This window comes from Juglans microcarpa x Juglans regia, chromosome 1D, assembly GCF_004785595.1.
Source record: "Juglans microcarpa x Juglans regia isolate MS1-56 chromosome 1D, Jm3101_v1.0, whole genome shotgun sequence".
Lineage (NCBI taxonomy): Eukaryota > Viridiplantae > Streptophyta > Magnoliopsida > Fagales > Juglandaceae > Juglans > Juglans microcarpa x Juglans regia.
The window spans coordinates 43174583-43193699 of record NC_054594.1 but is presented as its reverse complement, the minus strand read 5'-3'; the positions used below and the strand labels follow the sequence as shown (position 1 = coordinate 43193699).

At 37.9% G+C, this 19117-nt stretch overlaps 3 protein-coding genes and 1 long non-coding RNA gene across 6 annotated transcripts; 2 read left to right on the top strand and 2 right to left on the bottom strand.

The window, feature by feature from the left end:
• The first annotated feature begins 1265 nt into the window (after window positions 1–1265).
• On the top strand, window positions 1266–7946 carry LOC121258445 (kinesin-like protein KIN-13B). Of its 3 annotated transcripts, none has more exons than XM_041159956.1 (12): window positions 1266–1857; window positions 2045–2269; window positions 2860–3054; window positions 3311–3412; window positions 3916–3993; window positions 4134–4215; window positions 5094–5253; window positions 5336–5638; window positions 6223–6441; window positions 6547–6898; window positions 6986–7051; window positions 7411–7946. In XM_041159956.1, the coding sequence occupies exons 1-12, from the start codon at window positions 1693–1695 to the stop codon at window positions 7588–7590; spliced, it is 2127 nt and encodes a 708-aa protein (XP_041015890.1). In that variant the 5' UTR covers window positions 1266–1692; the 3' UTR covers window positions 7591–7946. The 3 variants fall into 3 exon arrangements, with proteins under 3 accessions (XP_041015890.1, XP_041015897.1, XP_041015903.1); XM_041159963.1 differs by having other exon boundaries at window positions 1267–1857; window positions 2048–2269; XM_041159969.1 differs by having other exon boundaries at window positions 1716–1857; window positions 1993–2269.
• Window positions 7947–8575: 629 nt separating this feature from the next.
• LOC121262183 lies at window positions 8576–10139 on the top strand. The gene is made up of 3 exons (XR_005940054.1): window positions 8576–8751; window positions 9531–9605; window positions 9848–10139. It is a non-coding gene; the product is annotated as an uncharacterized LOC121262183 (long non-coding RNA).
• A 573-nt stretch (window positions 10140–10712) lies between these two features.
• Window positions 10713–12046, bottom strand: LOC121261210. The gene has a single exon (XM_041163455.1). The coding sequence runs from the start codon at window positions 11582–11584 to the stop codon at window positions 10964–10966; it is 621 nt and encodes a 206-aa protein (XP_041019389.1). The 5' UTR covers window positions 11585–12046; the 3' UTR covers window positions 10713–10963.
• A 1069-nt stretch (window positions 12047–13115) lies between these two features.
• Window positions 13116–19069, bottom strand: LOC121257975 (ATP-dependent DNA helicase DDX11). The gene is made up of 9 exons (XM_041159282.1): window positions 18677–19069; window positions 17720–18358; window positions 17546–17634; window positions 16755–17108; window positions 15780–16076; window positions 15449–15688; window positions 15125–15346; window positions 14252–14822; window positions 13116–13664 (listed from the first exon to the last, which is right to left on the bottom strand). Exons 1-9 carry the CDS (start codon window positions 18807–18809, stop codon window positions 13447–13449), a joined length of 2763 nt encoding a protein of 920 aa, XP_041015216.1. The 5' UTR covers window positions 18810–19069; the 3' UTR covers window positions 13116–13446.
• Between the last annotated feature and the right edge of the window lie 48 nt (window positions 19070–19117).

The window sequence follows — 19117 nt, the reverse complement described above, 5'->3', positions numbered from 1 at the left end:
TTATAAAAAGATTTTATAAAAATAAATTCACAAATTAATATTATTTGATATAATATGTTAGATTATAATATTATTTTTATTATAAAATATATCTAATGCATTCATTATATGAATCTAACGTTAATTTGCATATTTATTTTTATGTAACATACTTTTATTATAAATTAACGTGGTACATTTAATAGTAATATTATTTTTATTATAAAATACATTTAACGTAACACGTTAGTTTGTATATTTATTTTTAATAAATGTTGACGTGGTTGTACCACTTTTCAACCGATAATAGAGCACTTTATTTTGAAATGAAGATCTTGCAATCGGATGAGATAATCAAATGGGACTCGAATTGAAAGAATAAGAATGATAAGCACGGCCACTGATTCATCCAACACCAACACCAACACCAAGGCGCGGCGCCATCATCCCTCAAACAAGAAAAGCGACGAAAATTTTGAATTTGAAGGGAAGTCAAGCGCGCAACGTAACGCCATTTAGCATTGAATAATTAATATTAAAGTGGTCCCGACCCAACCATGTGGGACGGTTGGGGTTGCCGTGCCCATCTCCCCAAGAAAAGGTTCAAATGCCGCCGGAACGGGTCCCAACAAAACCTACACGTCGTTTTCCTCTCGCACGTGCTACGCCTGTCCTCCGAACTCGGTGGTTACTCACTCGCTCCAGCAGTTCAAAAATTGAAGCTCCTCTGTCTCTCTCCTGTCTTTCTGTCAAGCTATCTATTTATCTCATTGGCTTTAAGCCTACGACTCTTTATTATTAGGAAAAAATTAGTTTACCTCTTTGTACCGCTTAATTTGATCGATTGATAAATTTTTTTTTGTTTTATTTAATAATTAAAAAAGTGATTTTAAATATATTAAGATATTTTTTTATTTTTTTAAAATATTTAAATATATTAAAAAATTAAAAAAATAAAAAAAAAAAGTAAAAAATATCAAGCAATCAACTTGAGCTATTATCCTGAGCGGTAAAATAGCCTGACTCTATTATTATTAGGAAACTGCTACACTCATAGAAGATTGTTATTGAAATCTTCTACCGAAAGGCAAATTTTTTTTTTTTTTTTTTTGCTTTTTTTCAATCATTTTTTTAAACACTTTAAATATTTTTAAAAAATTACAAATTTATTTAAAAATATTTTCTTAATTATTAAGTAAAAAAATTTTAAAAATAAATAAATACAATTCGGTAACAATTTTACGTGGAAATAGTATTTTTCTTATTATTAACCAACACAGGTCCACAACCTCCACTTCTGTTTACGTTTTAGCTTCCAATTTTTTTTGTTTTTTGTTTTAGTCACGATAATTAATTATTTGATTTGATTTCACTCAGAGAGGCTTCTATTTCTGTTTCCTTGCATCTGTGCGGCCTCTACTCTGATATAATCTCTGCTAAAGGCTTTTTTTTCAGAGAGAGAGAGAGAGAGAGTGTGTGTGCGTGTTTTAGACACAGAATGTGAAGCTCCGATTTAGTGCTTTAATCAGATTTGACGACGATATAGAGGAAGAAACTTCGATCGCAGCTTAATCCGGTTTTAGACGGAGAAAGTGAATTCTGAGAGGGAAAGCCATAAGAGTGTGTTTTGCAGGGTTTAAGCTTAATCGGAATTCAAGAGAGAGGTTCCGAGCCGGCAGCATTTCGACCGAGTTTTGATCTGGTCTTTGAGAGATGAACGGGGCGGGGAGGCAGGGGCAGAGATCTGGTGCGGCCGGGGTGCACCACCAGCGCCAGTACTCGGGAAACTTTCTGGATAATTCGTCCAATGATCGCTGGCTTCAGTCCACTGGTCTTCAGCACCTCCATTCCTCCAGCTCTTCCATTCCTCCTCTTCAGGTTCCCATCTTTCTGTTTGGTTCCCAATTTAAATCTACTGAAAACCCTTACAGCTCAATACAAATATTCCTCAATCTCATGTTAGACGATAATGTTTATCTGTGTGTGTGTTTTTTTGTGGATTTGGTGCTGTAGTCCTAGATCGCAGCCGTATGATTGTGTTCGATTTGTGCTATTGTGCTAAAAGCAGGACCACGGGTTCTATGGTGCTGGTGGTGGTGGAGGAGGAGGGCGGGGGTCGATGATGTATAGGAATGGGCAAAGTGGATTAAGTGGAGGAAATGAGTTTTACTTGGAGCCATCAACGCCTCCCGGTAACTCTCGGTCGAGGAAGAATGGTGAAGATTCGACCAATGAGTTCAGTCCGGGACTCTTGGATCTGCATTCTTTCAATACAGAGCTTCTAACCGAGGTGCTTCTCTTGGCATTTTCAACAACGACTTAATTAATTTTAGATGCTAGCCCACAATTACAAAGGCCTCATCTTCAAAGTTCAATGGCTCTTGCGTTTTATAGGGTGATGTGTATTTGGCATTAAGTGGCACCATTTTCTTTTAATGAACTCATGTTTTGATTCTTTGTATGGAGTCACTGGTATGAACTTTTGTGGTAATCTGTTTTCATTTCCATAATTTTATTGGTTGTAACCTTTAAATTGTTAATTTCAAATGCTTATGTTGGGGCTCCTGTTATACGATTCATATGTCAATCCATTGATCAGATAGATGCTTTTCGTGGTTTTTGTTTATGAAGAATAAAAAACAGGCTTCATTCTTAGCCTGAGTAACTTAATTTATAACACAAACTTCGAACGCTTCTTTGTTTGAGTCGGGCTTTTTTTTTTTCCGTCTATCTGCCAGAGTAGTTTCTTCTTTATTTTTTTAGTTTAATTTTTTGAAGACAACAGTAACTGAAATAGCTCTGTACGCATAGCTCTGCTTTTCGCCATTATTTTACTTATACGAAAAGCTCTGCTGATATTGTTGTCTGTCTTGTGGGTAGATGCCGGTCTCTGGTCTGTATGATGGTGCTTCTATGTATCATCATATTCGTGGCAGAAGCTTTGATGACACTGATCCCTACATTTCAAACAACAAACAAACTGGCAGAACTCGTGGTCTGCCAGAAAACAACCTCATGAAGAGTTTCACAACAGATAAAGAGAAATCCAGCTCTATAGCAAAGATTAAAGTTGTGGTATGTTCTTTCTGATCCTTTCACTTCACCTCCAATTGCTATTTTTTTAATTGCTGGGGTTGAATTCCGTTGTTTATCCTAGTGAAATGCAATGCCCAAACAATCAGACACTACGCTTTTGACTGTATCACATTATTGAGGTGACTTGCTTTGCACGAGGAATTATCCTTTCCTTTCAGGATCTGACCTGTTTGACTGACATGGATTCATTATCTCTCTCTTATTCTAAGAGTTTCTTCCAATATTCTCAATACAGGTGCGCAAGAGACCACTTAATAAGAAGGAATTGGCAAAGAATGAGGAAGATATTATAGAGACACATTCTAATTCCCTTACAGTTTATGAGACAAAACTTAAGGTAAGTCACTATGGGTCAAATGCAATATATGCCACCATTCTGATGTAGTTTTTTTAATTATTTTTTAATAAAAAATTACAGAATACTGGACAAGAACAGAGATTAAAAAAATGCTTCCCACATTTGGGCCTTCTTACAAAATTGTGCCATGCATGTACACAATATAAATAACAAATTAGATTTGAAGTAAAAGAATATGCTCAGGTTTGTAAGTGGTAAATGCCAAGCTATTGATACATTAGATCTGCCAGCTAGAATGCCATGCTTCTCATAAAATCCTTTATTTATTTACCTTTTTTTTTTTCTTTGATACACCGGTAGTAACTTTTTTTTTGGCTGGGAGATTTTTTGTGAGCAATTTATGCGGGGCATCAAACTGCTAACAAGAGACCCCATCATCGCTAGGAATGGGAGGAAAGTGCCATACGAGCCCAGGCTTGTTGGCAACTACAACTTTTTATTTTCATGTGGTATGTTCTTAGAATCATCTGAATGTTCTGTAGGTTGACCTCACAGAATATGTGGAGAAGCATGAATTTATTTTTGATGCAGTGCTGAATGAGGAGGTCTCAAACGATGAGGTGAGTCTATTACAAATAAAATGATTTGGATGAAAAATAAGTATAGAACATTTACAAATTATGCAATTGAGTTAGCAGAAGAAATACATCCGAACTTGGCTTCAGATTATTTAATCTTCAATTTTCTTTCTCCTTTCTAGGTGTATCGTGAGACAGTGGAGCCCATAGTTCCCATAATTTTTCAACGCACAAAAGCTACTTGCTTTGCATATGGGCAAACAGGTGAATAACTGCCTCTCAAACCTCACTAGATCCTGTTACAGACCTTTTGGAAAACTCAATGTCAGAATTGTTCCGTGCTTATTTAATTACTAAATTTACTCTGATATAGTATGGTCACTTAATCCTTACTTTGTTTCGGAATTATTTTCACTTTATCATTTAAGTTTTTCATGAGGATGTACATGGTTTGACTTGTATCTTCCATGATTCACCAACTTCTACTTATCAAAAAAAATGATTCACCAACTTCTAATACAAGATCATCTTTGTAGCCTGGCGATTATCAACATCATTCAAAACATAGACCACTTTGCTTTGTCACTTAATATATACTTCTGAATGTGTTTTGGTTTCAGGATACGGTGATTGGTGAGTCACTATCAGCTTGCTCATGCCAATAAAATGTTGATGTCTTGCCTTTGTGTTGGCTTGACAGTTGAACCATAATAATCATGATGGTCTTTCATTGTCAAAGCTGCTCTAATGGCTCGTTTGGACACTGGAATATATCAGAATTCTGTGAATAGTAGTGAAATGGTTTGACTTAATGTGTTTTATTGGGTTTTGGGAAAGGAGAGAGAAAAAATTGAATAAAAATATTATAAAGTTAAAGAATTGTTTGAATATAATTTTTGTTTTGAAGTTTGAAAAAGTCTGTACCCATTTTTGTGTTTTGTTTTGAAGTTTTGTAAAAGTTGTATTGGTTTTGTGTTTGGATAATGATTAGGTATGATTAGATGACAAAGTTGAAGATTTGGAATTGAAAAATGTTGTGTTTGAGTGATGTTTGGGAATAAAATTATGAGAGTTTCACACTCATCTCTGTGTCCAAACATCCCCTAAATAAACTTCTACTTCTTGTTTCTCTGCTTTTTCAGGGAGTGGAAAAACTTATACAATGAAGCCATTACCCCTCAAAGCATCACGTGATATCTTGAGGTTGATGCATCACACTTACCGGAATCAAGGCTTTCAGTTGTTTGTGAGCTTCTTTGAGATATATGGAGGAAAACTATATGATCTCCTCAATGATAGGAAGTAAGTTTCTATAGCCTTCCTCATTGGGTTATTAGCTGCAATCTCAAAGGTTGCTACAAATATAAAAGCTTTCATTTTGTAGAAAACTTTGCATGAGAGAGGATGGGAAGCAGAAAGTTTGCATTGTTGGCTTGCAAGAGTACAAAGTATCAGATGTGGAAACAATTAAGGAGCTCATTGAGAAAGGAAGTTCCACAAGAATTACTGGAACAACTGGTGCAAATGAGGAATCCTCCCGTTCACATGCCATACTTCAGCTTGCTATCAAGAGGTCAGTTGATGGCAGTGAGTCAAAGCCACCTCGTGTTGTTGGAAAGCTCTCCTTTATAGATCTTGCTGGGAGTGAACGTGGTGCAGACACTACAGATAATGACAAACAGACAAGGTATGGTTCACTTTCAATGCTAGAATAAAGCAAAGTTACCTGCTTCATGGTTTGATAATATTTCTCAATATGATGTGTTACAGAGCTCATTGAGTCACTATTTGGTATGTAAAATGTAGGACATCTGCCACTTGCTCCTTTCCGTTGTCCTAGTCATTGGATCTCTACACTTACAAGGAGTTTATAAATAAATGGGTAGAACATTTGCATTGAAATGAAATAATTCAGTGCTAAAATATAACTTGACGAGTCTAGTTTACATTCTGTAATGCAGGAACTTCCAATTGTCTGGATGTTTATACCATTCTACCATAGGCCATTATTTAGTGCATTCTGATTGTTTATATTGACATGGGGAGATATGAGTGCCAAAGCTGGTTTCAAAACTTGCCGATAAAAAAAGGAGGTTTCAATACTTAAAATTATAGTGGCTAAAGATCACATCCAATTCCACTCTTTCTCTTGCATTTATCTTATGCTTGTTCAATGATATGAATCCATTTAAGTGATGCGTGGTGGAATATGCTGTATGTATCTTTTCTTGACTTGTTTGTTAATTAGCTGTTTCGAACTATACGTTGCAGAATGGAAGGTGCTGAGATCAATAAGAGCTTACTTGCATTAAAGGAATGCATTAGGGCTCTTGACAATGACCAGGGTCATATTCCTTTCAGAGGCAGCAAATTGACAGAAGTACTGAGGGATTCATTTGTTGGTGACTCACGCACGGTTATGATATCATGCATATCACCAAGCTCCGGGTCATGTGAACATACTCTGAATACATTAAGATATGCTGACAGGTGAAATTATGTACTTTGATCAGAATAAATCTTAATACTCATTTCTAAGCAACCCCCACCCACTTCCTACAAGTATGCTAATATAAATCATATATTACATTCCAGAGTGAAGAGTCTTTCTAAGGGAACCAATCCTAAGAAGGATATATTATCATCAACATTCAACCTTAAGGAATCAACTACTGTGCCCTTGTCTTCAGTTCCTGCATCCAACTTTGAGGAGGATGCATCTGATTCATCACCTGAACAGACTGAAAGGGATGATTTTGATGCATCTGAAGAGCCCTATCAGGTAGGAAACCCTTTTTGGAAGAAGAATTGGAAGATAGAGTCGTACAATCTCTCTACTTCAGAGGACAGAATAAGGAAGCCGAATGGTCAGACTAAATGGAAGGACCTGCCAAAATTTGAATCCAAGAACTCTCATTCAGATGATTATCTGTCTGCCCTCTTACAGGTAGACACAGTAAAATTAACGTTTTTCATTGAATATTTAGATAAACCAACCTTACTGACAGCTAGAGCTTGTGCTGTACATCTTCAGGAGGAGGAAGATCTTGTAAATGCTCACCGAAAACAAGTAGAGGAGACTATGAGTATTGTTAGAGAGGTATGTGATTTGGAGAATTCATCCTTCAAGATTTTTATTTGTATCATGATTGATCATTAAGCCAAAACTTTAGAATATCTGCACTAGGCTGGTGTGAAAGAAAATTGGCATGCCCATGTTTAGCATGGCAGAGCCCACACCACCAGATAGAGTTCCCGAGGAACTCTCAAAACCGAATTATGGTATGCTTCTGTTTGTTTTGGTAGCCTGACAAGGTGACATCAATTTTTTCACAAGTTTGCATCTATTGTTGGTTATCTTGAGCACTGAAAATTCTGTTCCTTTGATTTGCTTCTTGCATGCCTTGTGAGGATGCTATGATCGATTCAACTTTTGTACATGTTTCCTTGCCTTTGCAGGAGATGAACCTGCTGGTTGAGGCTGACCAACCAGGGAATCATCTGGACGATTATATTTCCAGATTGAATGCTATTCTATCCCAGAAGGCTGCAGGCATCCTGCAACTACAAAATCGTTTGGCTCATTTCCAGAAGAGTTTGAAGGAGCATAACGTTTTAGAATCTACTTGTGGTTACTGATTTCATTTGGAGGGGGAATGCCAGTGAATCATACAGGATCACTTTAAGAATAACGGGGTTATGCCCTTTTCGATTCTAATTGGAGCATTATGTGATGCGGCATCTCGTGGCAGCGTGCCGGATTATTCACTACTCAAGTCTGTGTCTTTGGTAATGTTTGCTGGATTTGAGGGTTGGAGTTTTTCCTTTGATTAAGGTTCAAGTTCTCTTTCATGGTATATTATAGATATAATTCTTTTTTCCCCCATGAGCAAGCTATGGACAAGATGTTGGATTCATATGCCGAGTGGCATGCTTCTGTAAAGATTTACAGCATTGTAATTTGACAATAAATTGAATGGTTCTTGTTTGAACTACCTCCCTTGTTTTTCAGTGATCAATTCCTGTCTTTTGCTAGTTATAATTAATACCTTCACATGCCATTTGACATCCCTCTATGGTATTTTGCAAGCAGATACTTCAATGATGACACGAGAAAGCCCTTGTCGTCCCGTGGAATGATGTTTATGTACTAAATAAAAGCCAACCCCACCCATGATCTGACAATGTTATGTGAAAATTCATTAGCCTGTTAATATGACAGGCGACATTATGAATCTCACCCAACAGAGCTTGTCCGAAGTTCGTGAACGGAATTGATTGAAGAGTAATGTTAAAGGCAACTTTACTACTATTCTAGGATTATCTCACGTATTAATGTTTAATAATCTATTATGTTTGTAAACCTATTTATCTAATGATATTAAGTAATGATGAGATTGTGATGCAGTTTCTAACATTTTTCTTGATTGAATGTATTTCTTAGGCAACGAATGTGGATATATGATATTCTTTTATGTCATGTCAATTAGAATTAATGATTGCATAAAAATTTTTAATTACACGACATGTTGAAAAGATAAGAGTTTTTGTATTTCGAGATTACCTGATAATTTTTCAAACACGTGGCACAGCTAAGTGTGAGTAATAATGTGCTGATGGGCTAGGCCCCTTTTGACTCTTCTTACAACAATCGTAGTGGATTACGGCCCAATACCGTGACCAATCTGACTTCGAGGGCATTCTAATCACATCACAACCTACGTTCAGCGTCTGTACGAAGTCCAGCCCGAAGTGGCTCCTGCTCACCTGGGTGTTGTCTTCCGCGACTGCTTCATCGAGGTGAATTTCGTTCTTTCTTGTTGGTTTTTAAATCGGCGGTTCCAAGCTCTTCGTCTCGTCAGTCTTCACACCCTCGTTACCATCAAGCTTACCAAAGCTAACTATCTTCCTCGGAAAGCCCAAGTTGCCCTTTACGTGAGGGGTTAGAGTACTAGTAGTAATCTCAACAAAGTTAAAATTTAGTCAAACTTTATTAAATCTACTGCTAATACTGTTTATGGATACGTAGACGTAACTGTCACATGTCCTCAGAAGTTCCTTACCACCACCTCCCCACCTTTACTGCTCCCCAGCAAATCCAAAATCCTGGCTATAATCAATGGTATCAACAGGATAAAAAAAATCCTCAGTACCTTGATGTTCCTTTCCAGAAGGCGTCCTTGCTTTAGTGATTATCTGCATTATTCTCTATAAATATAAATTTCAATATGGGATTGCTTAATTTGATGAGTATTCATGTTTAAGCATATTTGTTCCTTGTAGAACTTACGGAAGAAATCCTAGTCCCATAACGTGTCCAACTAGATTTTGGGGTCAGGCTTCTTGTGAAATGTTTTTGGAAGTCGCGTTTCAAAGTGATTTAAAACCTTCTTGGTTTCTTTGGCATTTAATATGGATTTTGTTGGAAATTTTCATATCTTGATCCATTCGTTGCCATAATTTTCCAGGTTTGGTTCAAGTGGTGCTCTTCTTCTTTCTGTCTGAAATTAATCTGTGTATTTTGAATTTGACATTGATGCACGACTGTAATGCTTCTGTTCTTTTGGATGCTGCTAAAGGGATTGACTCCAAGAAAGTCTCCTCCCAATGAAACTTCAAAAGGTTGCGACGCGATCGAGTCAGAGCTTTAAGAAGTATGTCACGGAGTTGTTTCTTGTGCTGATGTTGTTCTTTAGCTATTTACAATATCTGCTCTGTATAATTCAAAATCTGAATGAATCCAATATCCACATGTGCTGATGTTGCTCTTCTAAAACGGTCTTTACAACTTCAGCGATACTGGTGAGCCTGACACACGTGGATATTGGATTCCAAAACTTCTTCGTATCAAGATGCAATAGCACTCGCACATCTTCGTATTCGTCCTCTGCAACAGCATAATCTTTTGGCAGCTCACTCTCAGCATCAGCAGCATTATCACCTTTCCTTGAAGGCTCACCATCGTCCTCAACTGAGGAGCCTGGAATGGCTATAAGTACTAGGAACCTGGATCACCATTTTGCACCATGTGTACCCATAGTCTTTTGCAAGGTAGAGGAGTCCTTTACTCCGACCACAGCTATAGCCTATTGCAGGGGAAGAAACTGGGATTTGGGTCAGAGCATATGATTGGGACGCCTCCTTGTTGGGCCAAGACTTTCACTTGCAGTGAGGAAGCTGTCAAACCTTTTAAGAGGGTTCCACCGGTGGGAGAGGGGGCGGGGCCGCGGGGGGCATGTAGCCTGTAGTACCTGTTCAGCCAACATCAGTGTTTTATGTCCTATATGCTTTCTATTTTCACCTGCTATTGTTGAAGAATTGAACCCCCTGAACTCTGAAGCGATTTGACATATTCTGCTACTTAAATGCATCTCTGTTGTTGTATCATATTTTTAGCACCCAGAAAAAGGGTAATCTCTGTTGATTCTTACTCATCCGAACAAATAACTGTAGTGGTTTTTCCCAAAAATATAATAATTGTTCGTTTTCAGTTTTCATGAGTTTTTATGGGCATTATATTGTTCCATTAATCACAGGAGTTTGAAGATGTAGAATTTATTTAAACGAACATGCTTTTGCGCTGAAAGAGGCTAAACCGTGTGAAAAGGGAACATCCTATGCATTCATGAAGCTGGAAAGCAAATTGTAGGAGAGAACTTCACTTTCAACATACAGTGAACAATGCTGTATCCAAACATCCTCTTAAACAGATTCAGGGTTTAAACTGAATGCATAACCCCCAAGCAATGAGATTGAAGAACTCTTTAACTACATGATATATTTTTTCCAACGCCGAAAAAAAAAAAAAAATACAAGCTCAGGGAAATAGCAATTGTGTTTGAATTAAGAAATTTGAATTACGAAAGGTCAACAAATCTGGAAACCAACTGCACAAATACAGGGATACATGCAGAGTAAACGAAAAGAAAAGAAACCAAGTCGAGAGGGGAAAAAAAAAAAAAAAAAATACACAGATCCGAATGGACAATGAAAAACTCACTCGAAAGGTCATCTACAATCTAATGGAGCCAAGTCTCCTCTTTGAAGTGTTGATGCTGGAGGCCTGTGGAACAGAGTATTCTGTGTATACGTCCGTGAAAAACTTGTCAACAAGGTCTAGATAAACAGGGCTGGTAAGGCGAGAATAGTAGTGGAGAGCCTCTTCCACGTCCAGCACTTGTTCCACATCACCTGCCTCCATCATCTCTAAATCCTTCATCTTTTGTGCTAACCCATTTCCCTTTCCATTCCTCTTCTTTGAGCATGCCTCGTCTCCTTTTCCTATTTGGGGACTTTCTTTGGTCTTCATTTCTTTTGCAACCACTTCTTGTTTGCTCTTCGCAGGACTTTGCTTTGCATCTTCTTCCTTCCTGGGCTCTTCCGAAGCCACGATACTCGTATTGTAACTCTTCTTCGCCTTACCTAGATTGGCCTCCCATTCATCACAAAAATCGATATAGAATTGATCTCTTTGCCGATCTCCTCGGTTACAACTGCCACAACCACAAGAGAAGGGATCGAAGGAAGGGAGTTTGGGAAACTTTTGATATCTATCAGAGAAGAAAAACTTGAGATTTTGTAGAGTTTCGCAAAAGAGGATCTTGGTTTTATCAATGGTGTCTCTAAGCATCATCTTGTAGCTCTAATGTGTTAGTAGGGCTTCTTAATTTATTGCTCAGTGTCTGCAAGAAAAAAGATGCAGCTCCGATCTGTTCGACTGCTTGTTTTCTTCTCCTGAATTTCCTTTCCAACATAAAGATAAGGAAAATATGCATACAATTCAAGTTTTTAAAAGTAACCAAGAGACAAAGCCAATGGATTTCGGAGGGAACATTTTCGTGTGTTTTGGCTTCTACTACATCTTTTTTGTCCATGCCCTTCTATATTCTCTCTGCTCTGCTCTCTCTCTCTCTCTCTCTCTCTCTCTCTCTGAGCTTGAAACCTGATTAACCGTTTGATTATAGGATCACACATCTCAGGGCCCCAGAGCATTACAAGCTTTTCTGGCACATGGGTGTTTCATGTTTGTCCACAGAACAGATAGAGCATAAATGAACAGACAAGAGGTACATTCTATACCCTCCCAAAAGACATAAAACGAGATTATGAGACACAGAACTTTAGAATCCGATGATTATGAATGCTTTGCTTTGACTACTTGTTGTGTAAAGTGCAGTGGCATTCATTAAGATGCAAAGCTAAAGGAAGTGGGTTGGCAAAAGAACAATCCTTGCCTTTTAACCCTCAAACCTCTACGTAATTATACATTCTTTAGACCCTGGGACCAAAAACAAACGGTCCCATGGTACTAAAAAACGGTTGTTGAACTATACTAGCTAGCACATCTTGGAGCAAAGATCAAACTTTTTTCTTTTAATTAACAAAATTGACCCAAGATAACCACGCTTACCGAGGGCCGATCAGGCTGGTGCATTGGATCTTTTATTGATTGTTTTGGGGTTGTAGGTGAAAATTATTCATTGCATTAAAGAAAGGAGTTTGGATGGTCCCAAACTGTAATGAGAAGAAGGGTTGCGGAGCTCTTTGATATAGGGATAATGGCATTAAGGCGCAGCTCACGTCCGGGGAAATCAAGTCTCTTTCTCACAGTTGCCACGTTAAAGACCACCCACCAACCTCATCAAACATTTCCCTGAAAAATCTAATGTGTCATTTGAGCATATATATAAAATATGGCTTGTAATTCCCACTTTATAAAAGAGAACTAATCCACCGGATAACGATTTTAGCCTGCAGAGTTTGCTAAAGCTCATTGAAAGCCTGACTTCTTCTTGGGTTGCGAGCCATGAACTTGTGATCAGACATGCAGTGATTTGCTTAGACTACCTTGCTTATGGACCGTCACTAGCTCCGGATGAAATGCTGATGCAGACATGTCACATGTACTTCTCTCTCCTTTCTTCCTGTTAGTGTCATTATCATTTTCGCGTACCAAAAAAAAGAAGAAAAGAATAATTACAGTTCACCCATTAATTATCGCCTTTTTTTAACTTCCCACTCAAAAAAGATTCAATCAGAACCCTAACTTTGAATGTGCTTCCCGGTAGCAGTCTAAGGTAAGCGATAGCATTCCATGTGTAATTTTCCGAAAGCCACATGTACAGATCCAAGTTGGGACTAACACTTTCGAAATTGGTAGAATTATTCTGTATCAAATCATTCATTAATAAATAAATAAATAAATAAATAAAAACCATAAGAACTTATATATTTGGGCAAGAAATATAGAACTCACAGAAGTACACTTCATAAGTTCATAGAATACAAAATCAAGACGTGCTTCTAATAAATGACAGGAATTTATAAACACAGTTTAGTCATGTGTCCATATTGTAGACGCTTCGCCACTTTTGTTTTAAGGCTTTCTTCTAAGAAGTGCTCAAGACTCACCAACAGAGAGAGTATATAAAATTTGCCTACTCAAGTATAAATGCAACGTATTCTCCCTTCAACCCAAGAAACTTGCATACCATTCTACTTACACTCTCTTTTCTTCTTGTTGAATTTGAAGAACTGATGCAGCAGCCTATGGACTTCACCATAGCTTTGAGTAGAGAAAACTAGACGCTCTTTTATCCACTGTGGGAGCTTGTTAGTTGTATTAGAGAAGTTTCTGTTTGAGGGATCAGATCCATACCTAGCGTCAACCAATAAAATCGCTGCATAGTCATTTACATGCCGAATAGCTCTGCCTGAAACAAACAAAGATAATGCAAGCTTATCAAGGACCAATTAATAATAAAACCCACCTAGATACCTATTAATAGGTGACAAAAAAAAGGGGGTATATTAGACTTTTCAGTCACAAATTACCACTGTTTTTTCAATTTACATCCTAAACTACAAAACATTTCAATTTGCACCCTAAACTACAGATGTTAATGGAAGATGCAAAATGAAGCATATTGATAGTTTAAGGTGTAAATTAAAACTTTTTATAGTTTAGGAGGCAAATGGAAAAATAAATAGTTTGTGGGTAAAAAGTGTAACTGCCCCAAATAAATAGTTAAAAGTTTTAAAGCAGTAATATGCAGTAATATGCTCTGCTCAGAGACATCCGGACATCCAGGCTGTCTCCAAAGACCACAGATCATATATTGCTATGCAGAATCCTCTTGACAATCACATATGGAAGTTCTGGCAATTCAACTGCAGAAACTGGAGCCTGGTTTCAGGTTACTGTATTTAGAATGTCACGTAACATCCTAGTAAATCAACCATATGATTTACCAGGCTTGAATATGGACTTCTAAGAGTAAATATTGGAGTTAGTACGCACCAATAGATTGATTTACAGCCTTCATGCAAAGATTTTCATAGTATTCTTTTCCTCTGCGTCTACAACTTCTTAGGATGTCAAACCCAACCTCCACATCTCCATTGTAAGGTTCGTTAGTAACTGAAAACTTGGAAGTAATGCATTTTGAATTTCCCAGACCTTCAATATGCTTCACCCTCTCAATCAACTCAATGTCAGATGGGTTAGGATAGGGCAGTCCAACCATGACTATACATCGACCCATCCCATCACTCAAGTTGATGCCTTCTGATATCTTTCCACCAACAACAGCAAGGAGTATTGCACCGCTCCGAGAAGCTGGATTTCCTTTAGATTCCTCAACACACAATGCATCAATTGTTTCCTTATATTCCTTAAGAACAGATTCCACATCAGTAGTTTTTCTAGGCTCCCTAAATACACATTTCTTCTTCATAATCCTATCCAAGATGCCTGAAGCCTTCCATGCATCATAGACCTGTCCTTCATAGTCAAACGAAGAGAAGAAGACAACAATTCCTTCAGGAACTACGGTAACCAAATTGCAAAGCATTAGCCCCAGCTCCTGAATCTGTAAAACCAAGCCCATAACAAAGCATAGTCAACCATCATACATAAAGGTTTATTGGGAAAATGAAATGCAAAAGTAAATAATATAATTTTTCTTTCAGTACACTTGAACCAAGTAGTTGATAAGACCAAAATAGAAAGTTAAATAGTTACAGACAAATTCTGTGTAGGAAATCCATGTGCGGGAATACACGGTAAATTATTCCATGTTAGTAAGGAAATGAACAATTAGATTACTAAGAGTGCATAGAGACAGCAATTTCTATAAAGAGTTACAAAGATAGCTATATAGTGTATACTCACCATGATTAATGAGCTTCTGGAGCTGTAGCTAAAATCAAAAGACTGACCAGAAGGGCCACAGGAAACTGCAACTGGCAGAATACTCTCAGGAGGGACAATATGACTACAAGAAAAGAACTGCAACTGATTTGTTGGTAGCCATGGGAAAAGTCGCTCCCTTGTTTCTTCTATTGGTTGGAGAGTTCCTCCAGCCAGTAAAACAGCATGTGCTTGGTTCACAATCTGTAGGGAGGTCAAAATTAAATTATCGATATAGGGGAATAAAACCTGAGCAGTCTGAGCTATAAAGCCTAGCCAAAACAAAGTAAGCAACTTTGGGAGAACCTCAGAAAAGATCTTTTCACCAGAGAGCATGACATATTTTATATATCCTCCTTGCCTGGAGCATGTTGTTTGAGACCTTGAGAGGATTATCCTCCCATCACCATCATTGTTTGTCAGTGATTGCAACATGTTCGATAATGCCCGAAAATCTGGCAGAATGCTTCCCTCATTACATTCCGAAGTGTCATGCTTTGTTGAACAATTTTGCAAGCTAGCCATTTTATCTCCATAACCACTGACCTGAAAGATCAAGTACATCTACGTCAAAAGTGGGGGAAAGAGAGAGAGAATCATTTGGCATCTTGTCGTACAAAGTTGCAGAAGGACTCACCTTGTACATGATGTTGCTTTCCTTTATATATTGAAGCAATTTAACCAAGTTGATGTTGTCAATATCTAGTGAAAATAGAAAATCATTAATGGCCAGTGAGGAATCAGAGGAACCATTTGCTCCGTAAGTCTTTTCAGTGTCTTGGGATGGATCTACGTAACTGGCATTCTCATGTAAAATTTGGAGAAAAGCCCGGCTAACAACCATCAGGGTTTGGATATATCTCCGATTACCAGGTCCCAACAGATTGCGAAATCTCTCAAAGTACCTCTCTACGTGGAAATGTACATTCTCCAGCTGCAGGAAAGTCAGCACAACTGTTTCAATATCCCATTAAAACATTTACACCAAGCATCTAGAATATCCCCATAGAAGTGTAACTTTTTGGCACAAAAAGTTTTAACCTCGAAGCATATTAATGGAGAGTAATACTACATGCAGTCGTGGAGTGTGCAAACGCCGTACAGTCGCTTTGAAAAAGAGTGAGATTTACTATTAAAAAATTATTATTTTTTCTTGTGAGTCCCGTATTTATTCACTTTTTTCAAAGTGATTGCACGGCGCTTGCACACTCACGACTGCAACTATCATTTTTCTGTTAATGGAAAAGTTAGCAACTTTAACTCCAACATTGTCACAGGTCCTTTTTTTTTTTTCTTTGATATCTAAGCATCACTTACGAAAGGTCATCAAAGAGCTCGGTACCAAACAGAGGGTTTCCAACCATTATAGGATAGAACCTATGATCTCATTCTTCAATCAGTATTTGGGCGAGCAATGCTATTTGGTTCTATTACTATTGTCCTAGGTTGTCATCAGTCTATAACTGGTTCAGGCAATTTATTCAAAAGAGGGCTCAGAACAGTGCTCAAAGAGCAGCCAAACCACACTCACAAATCCAATACCATTTGTGAACTAGATTTTGGAAGTCACTTAACAGTAATGAGAAACAAATGAAGTTAATAACTTGTTTACCTGCATCAAAGTAATTTTTGAGTCATACATGCTGATAAGTGAGTCAGCTAGATTGTGAGCCTCATCTATTATGACAATATTATTCTTCAACTTTAGGCCTAGCGATTCACGAGATGATTTTGATAGAAGAGATTGATAGGGTAGAACCACAAGATCAGCTGCAGGGAGCATGCTTCTGGAGCCATAATATGGACAAGTTCCCATCTTTCTTCCAATGCTAACAAGATCTTCAATATCCAAGGCCGCTTGTTGAGATACCTCACTTCTGAATTGTCTTTGTAGTTTGGACTTTCTAAGCATTGGGCATCCAGAAGAGGCCTTGGTCCTGCGTATTCTCCCTCCAGTATCTAAGTTCTGAAAATCAATGCTTTCATCAGTCAAGAGAAACACTCTTTGATGACCAACAGAGAGTAGCATCTAGTCATTTCAAGTTTCAACAAAATGAGGTAAAAATGCCTGAATATGGTACACAGATGAATAGTGATAGGACTTGGTTTTGGCAAGATGGACATCTACTGTAGGAATTTTTTTTTTTTTTTTTTTTTTTAATCTAAGCCGTATTATATATGCACAGTCATTTTCACTAGGTTATCCTCTGGAATTTCTATGCTGCGGCATCTGATATTTCTACTGTCTATGAAAGTAAGGAGCCTGGATACTAAAATTATTTATGGAGAAAATGAGCCCCACATATGAATTTATAATATTTCACTCCGACAAGCTGGACAAGTTTCTGGGAAACCAAACCCAAAAGCATGCATCAAATCTGAGTAATACGAGTATTGTTGTACCTTAATTTTTGAGACCTCTTTTTTCTTGTTTTTTTGAAGCTCCAAGCACTGATCATTAATTCGAGTGGAGTTTCCAAGTTTCAATACCCCTGAAATACATATCCAATGAACAAATTATCATGTTTAACACAGTTCCAAAACAAGAAAACCTAATGCAATAATAATTTACCAAACCTTCATTGATGCAGAAATTTTTCCTAGAGCCTAAACACACAATCTTCACCTCATTAGCAAAAACTGTCTTTCTTAATTCCTTTATGAACTGTGAGAGCTGCGAATGTGTCCGACTACAAAAATAAACCTTCAGCTTCTCCTCATCCTCTTCCTCATCAGACTGATCTTCTTCCTCTTCCTCGTCACTTGATGGAATATGAGGACCCTTGCCAGCCTTCCTCTTTGACGTCCCACCAGCTCCTTCCTCTTCACTTTCATAATCTTCCAACAAGAACTCCTCATCAGTCAACTGCACTGCATCATTTTTCTTTTGCATATTCTCTCGCTCTTTCTTTGTAACAAAATCTTCCTCCTTCGAGCCCAACGAAAACAAATCCTTACAACTTCCTTGATTACTTCTCTTATCAGGTTTCCCAAAACCAACACCAAATTTCTTCATCTTAATCTTCTTCAACTCGACTTTGTTGTCTTTGTTCATAACAAAGTCTCTCATCCAATCAGGCTCATCTTCTGAACCAAGCTGACCTTCATTTGCTGGATTATTGTCAAATTCGCCTGCTCTTTCAGAGTTTTGTTGTTTCCTCCGGTCAACTACCCATTGCAAAGCACTACAAATGATGCTCAGAGTTTTACCTGTCCCTATTGCAACGAAAATATTTCTCCCATAACAAAAGCCAATTTAAAAATTTACAAAAAGAAAAATAAGAAGAGGAAAAGTTTCCTTAGATATTTGATTTACAGATATTTGATTTACAAATTTAGGACTGTTTACGCATTCAAACATCACTGAATTAACCAAAGTGCCATAAAAACAATATACTTCACATGTCAATTTCATGGACATAAAAGAACGCGAGAGCAGGAAAACAGAAAATACCGACTGAGTATATGTGGATGAGTGCATATGTAAACATAATGTATACAGAGAAAGAGAGAGAGAGAGAGAGAGAGAGAGACCGGTGGGGCTTTCGAGCATGGAGACGCCGCCTTGGTTGAGAGAGTGATAGAGGGCGTTCATGAAGTCGATCTGAATGGAATACGGGTTGTAAGGAAATGCCGGGAATTTAGAGTGCCAGCTGCCTTCTCCCATTTCTCTCTGGCTTTCTGATTGATCACTGTGTGTTTTCCCGGTGATTGTCTGCGAAGGCTCTGTTTGTTTATTGGTACCAAAAGAAAGGATCTCCCGCGCGCTTTGGCTTTGGCTTCATCATAGAAACTAGAAAGAGAGGGCGGGAGGGAGAGCAATGGCATGACCCCTGACAAACAAGACTGGTTCGGCACTCTGGGGGAGCGTCAAATGACCCATACGCCCACGGCCCATCTTTGGTTGGTCCTGCAATCGAAATAACACATCCTAGTCCACGGCCCAGTTAACTTTTCCCTTGGGGAACCAAAACA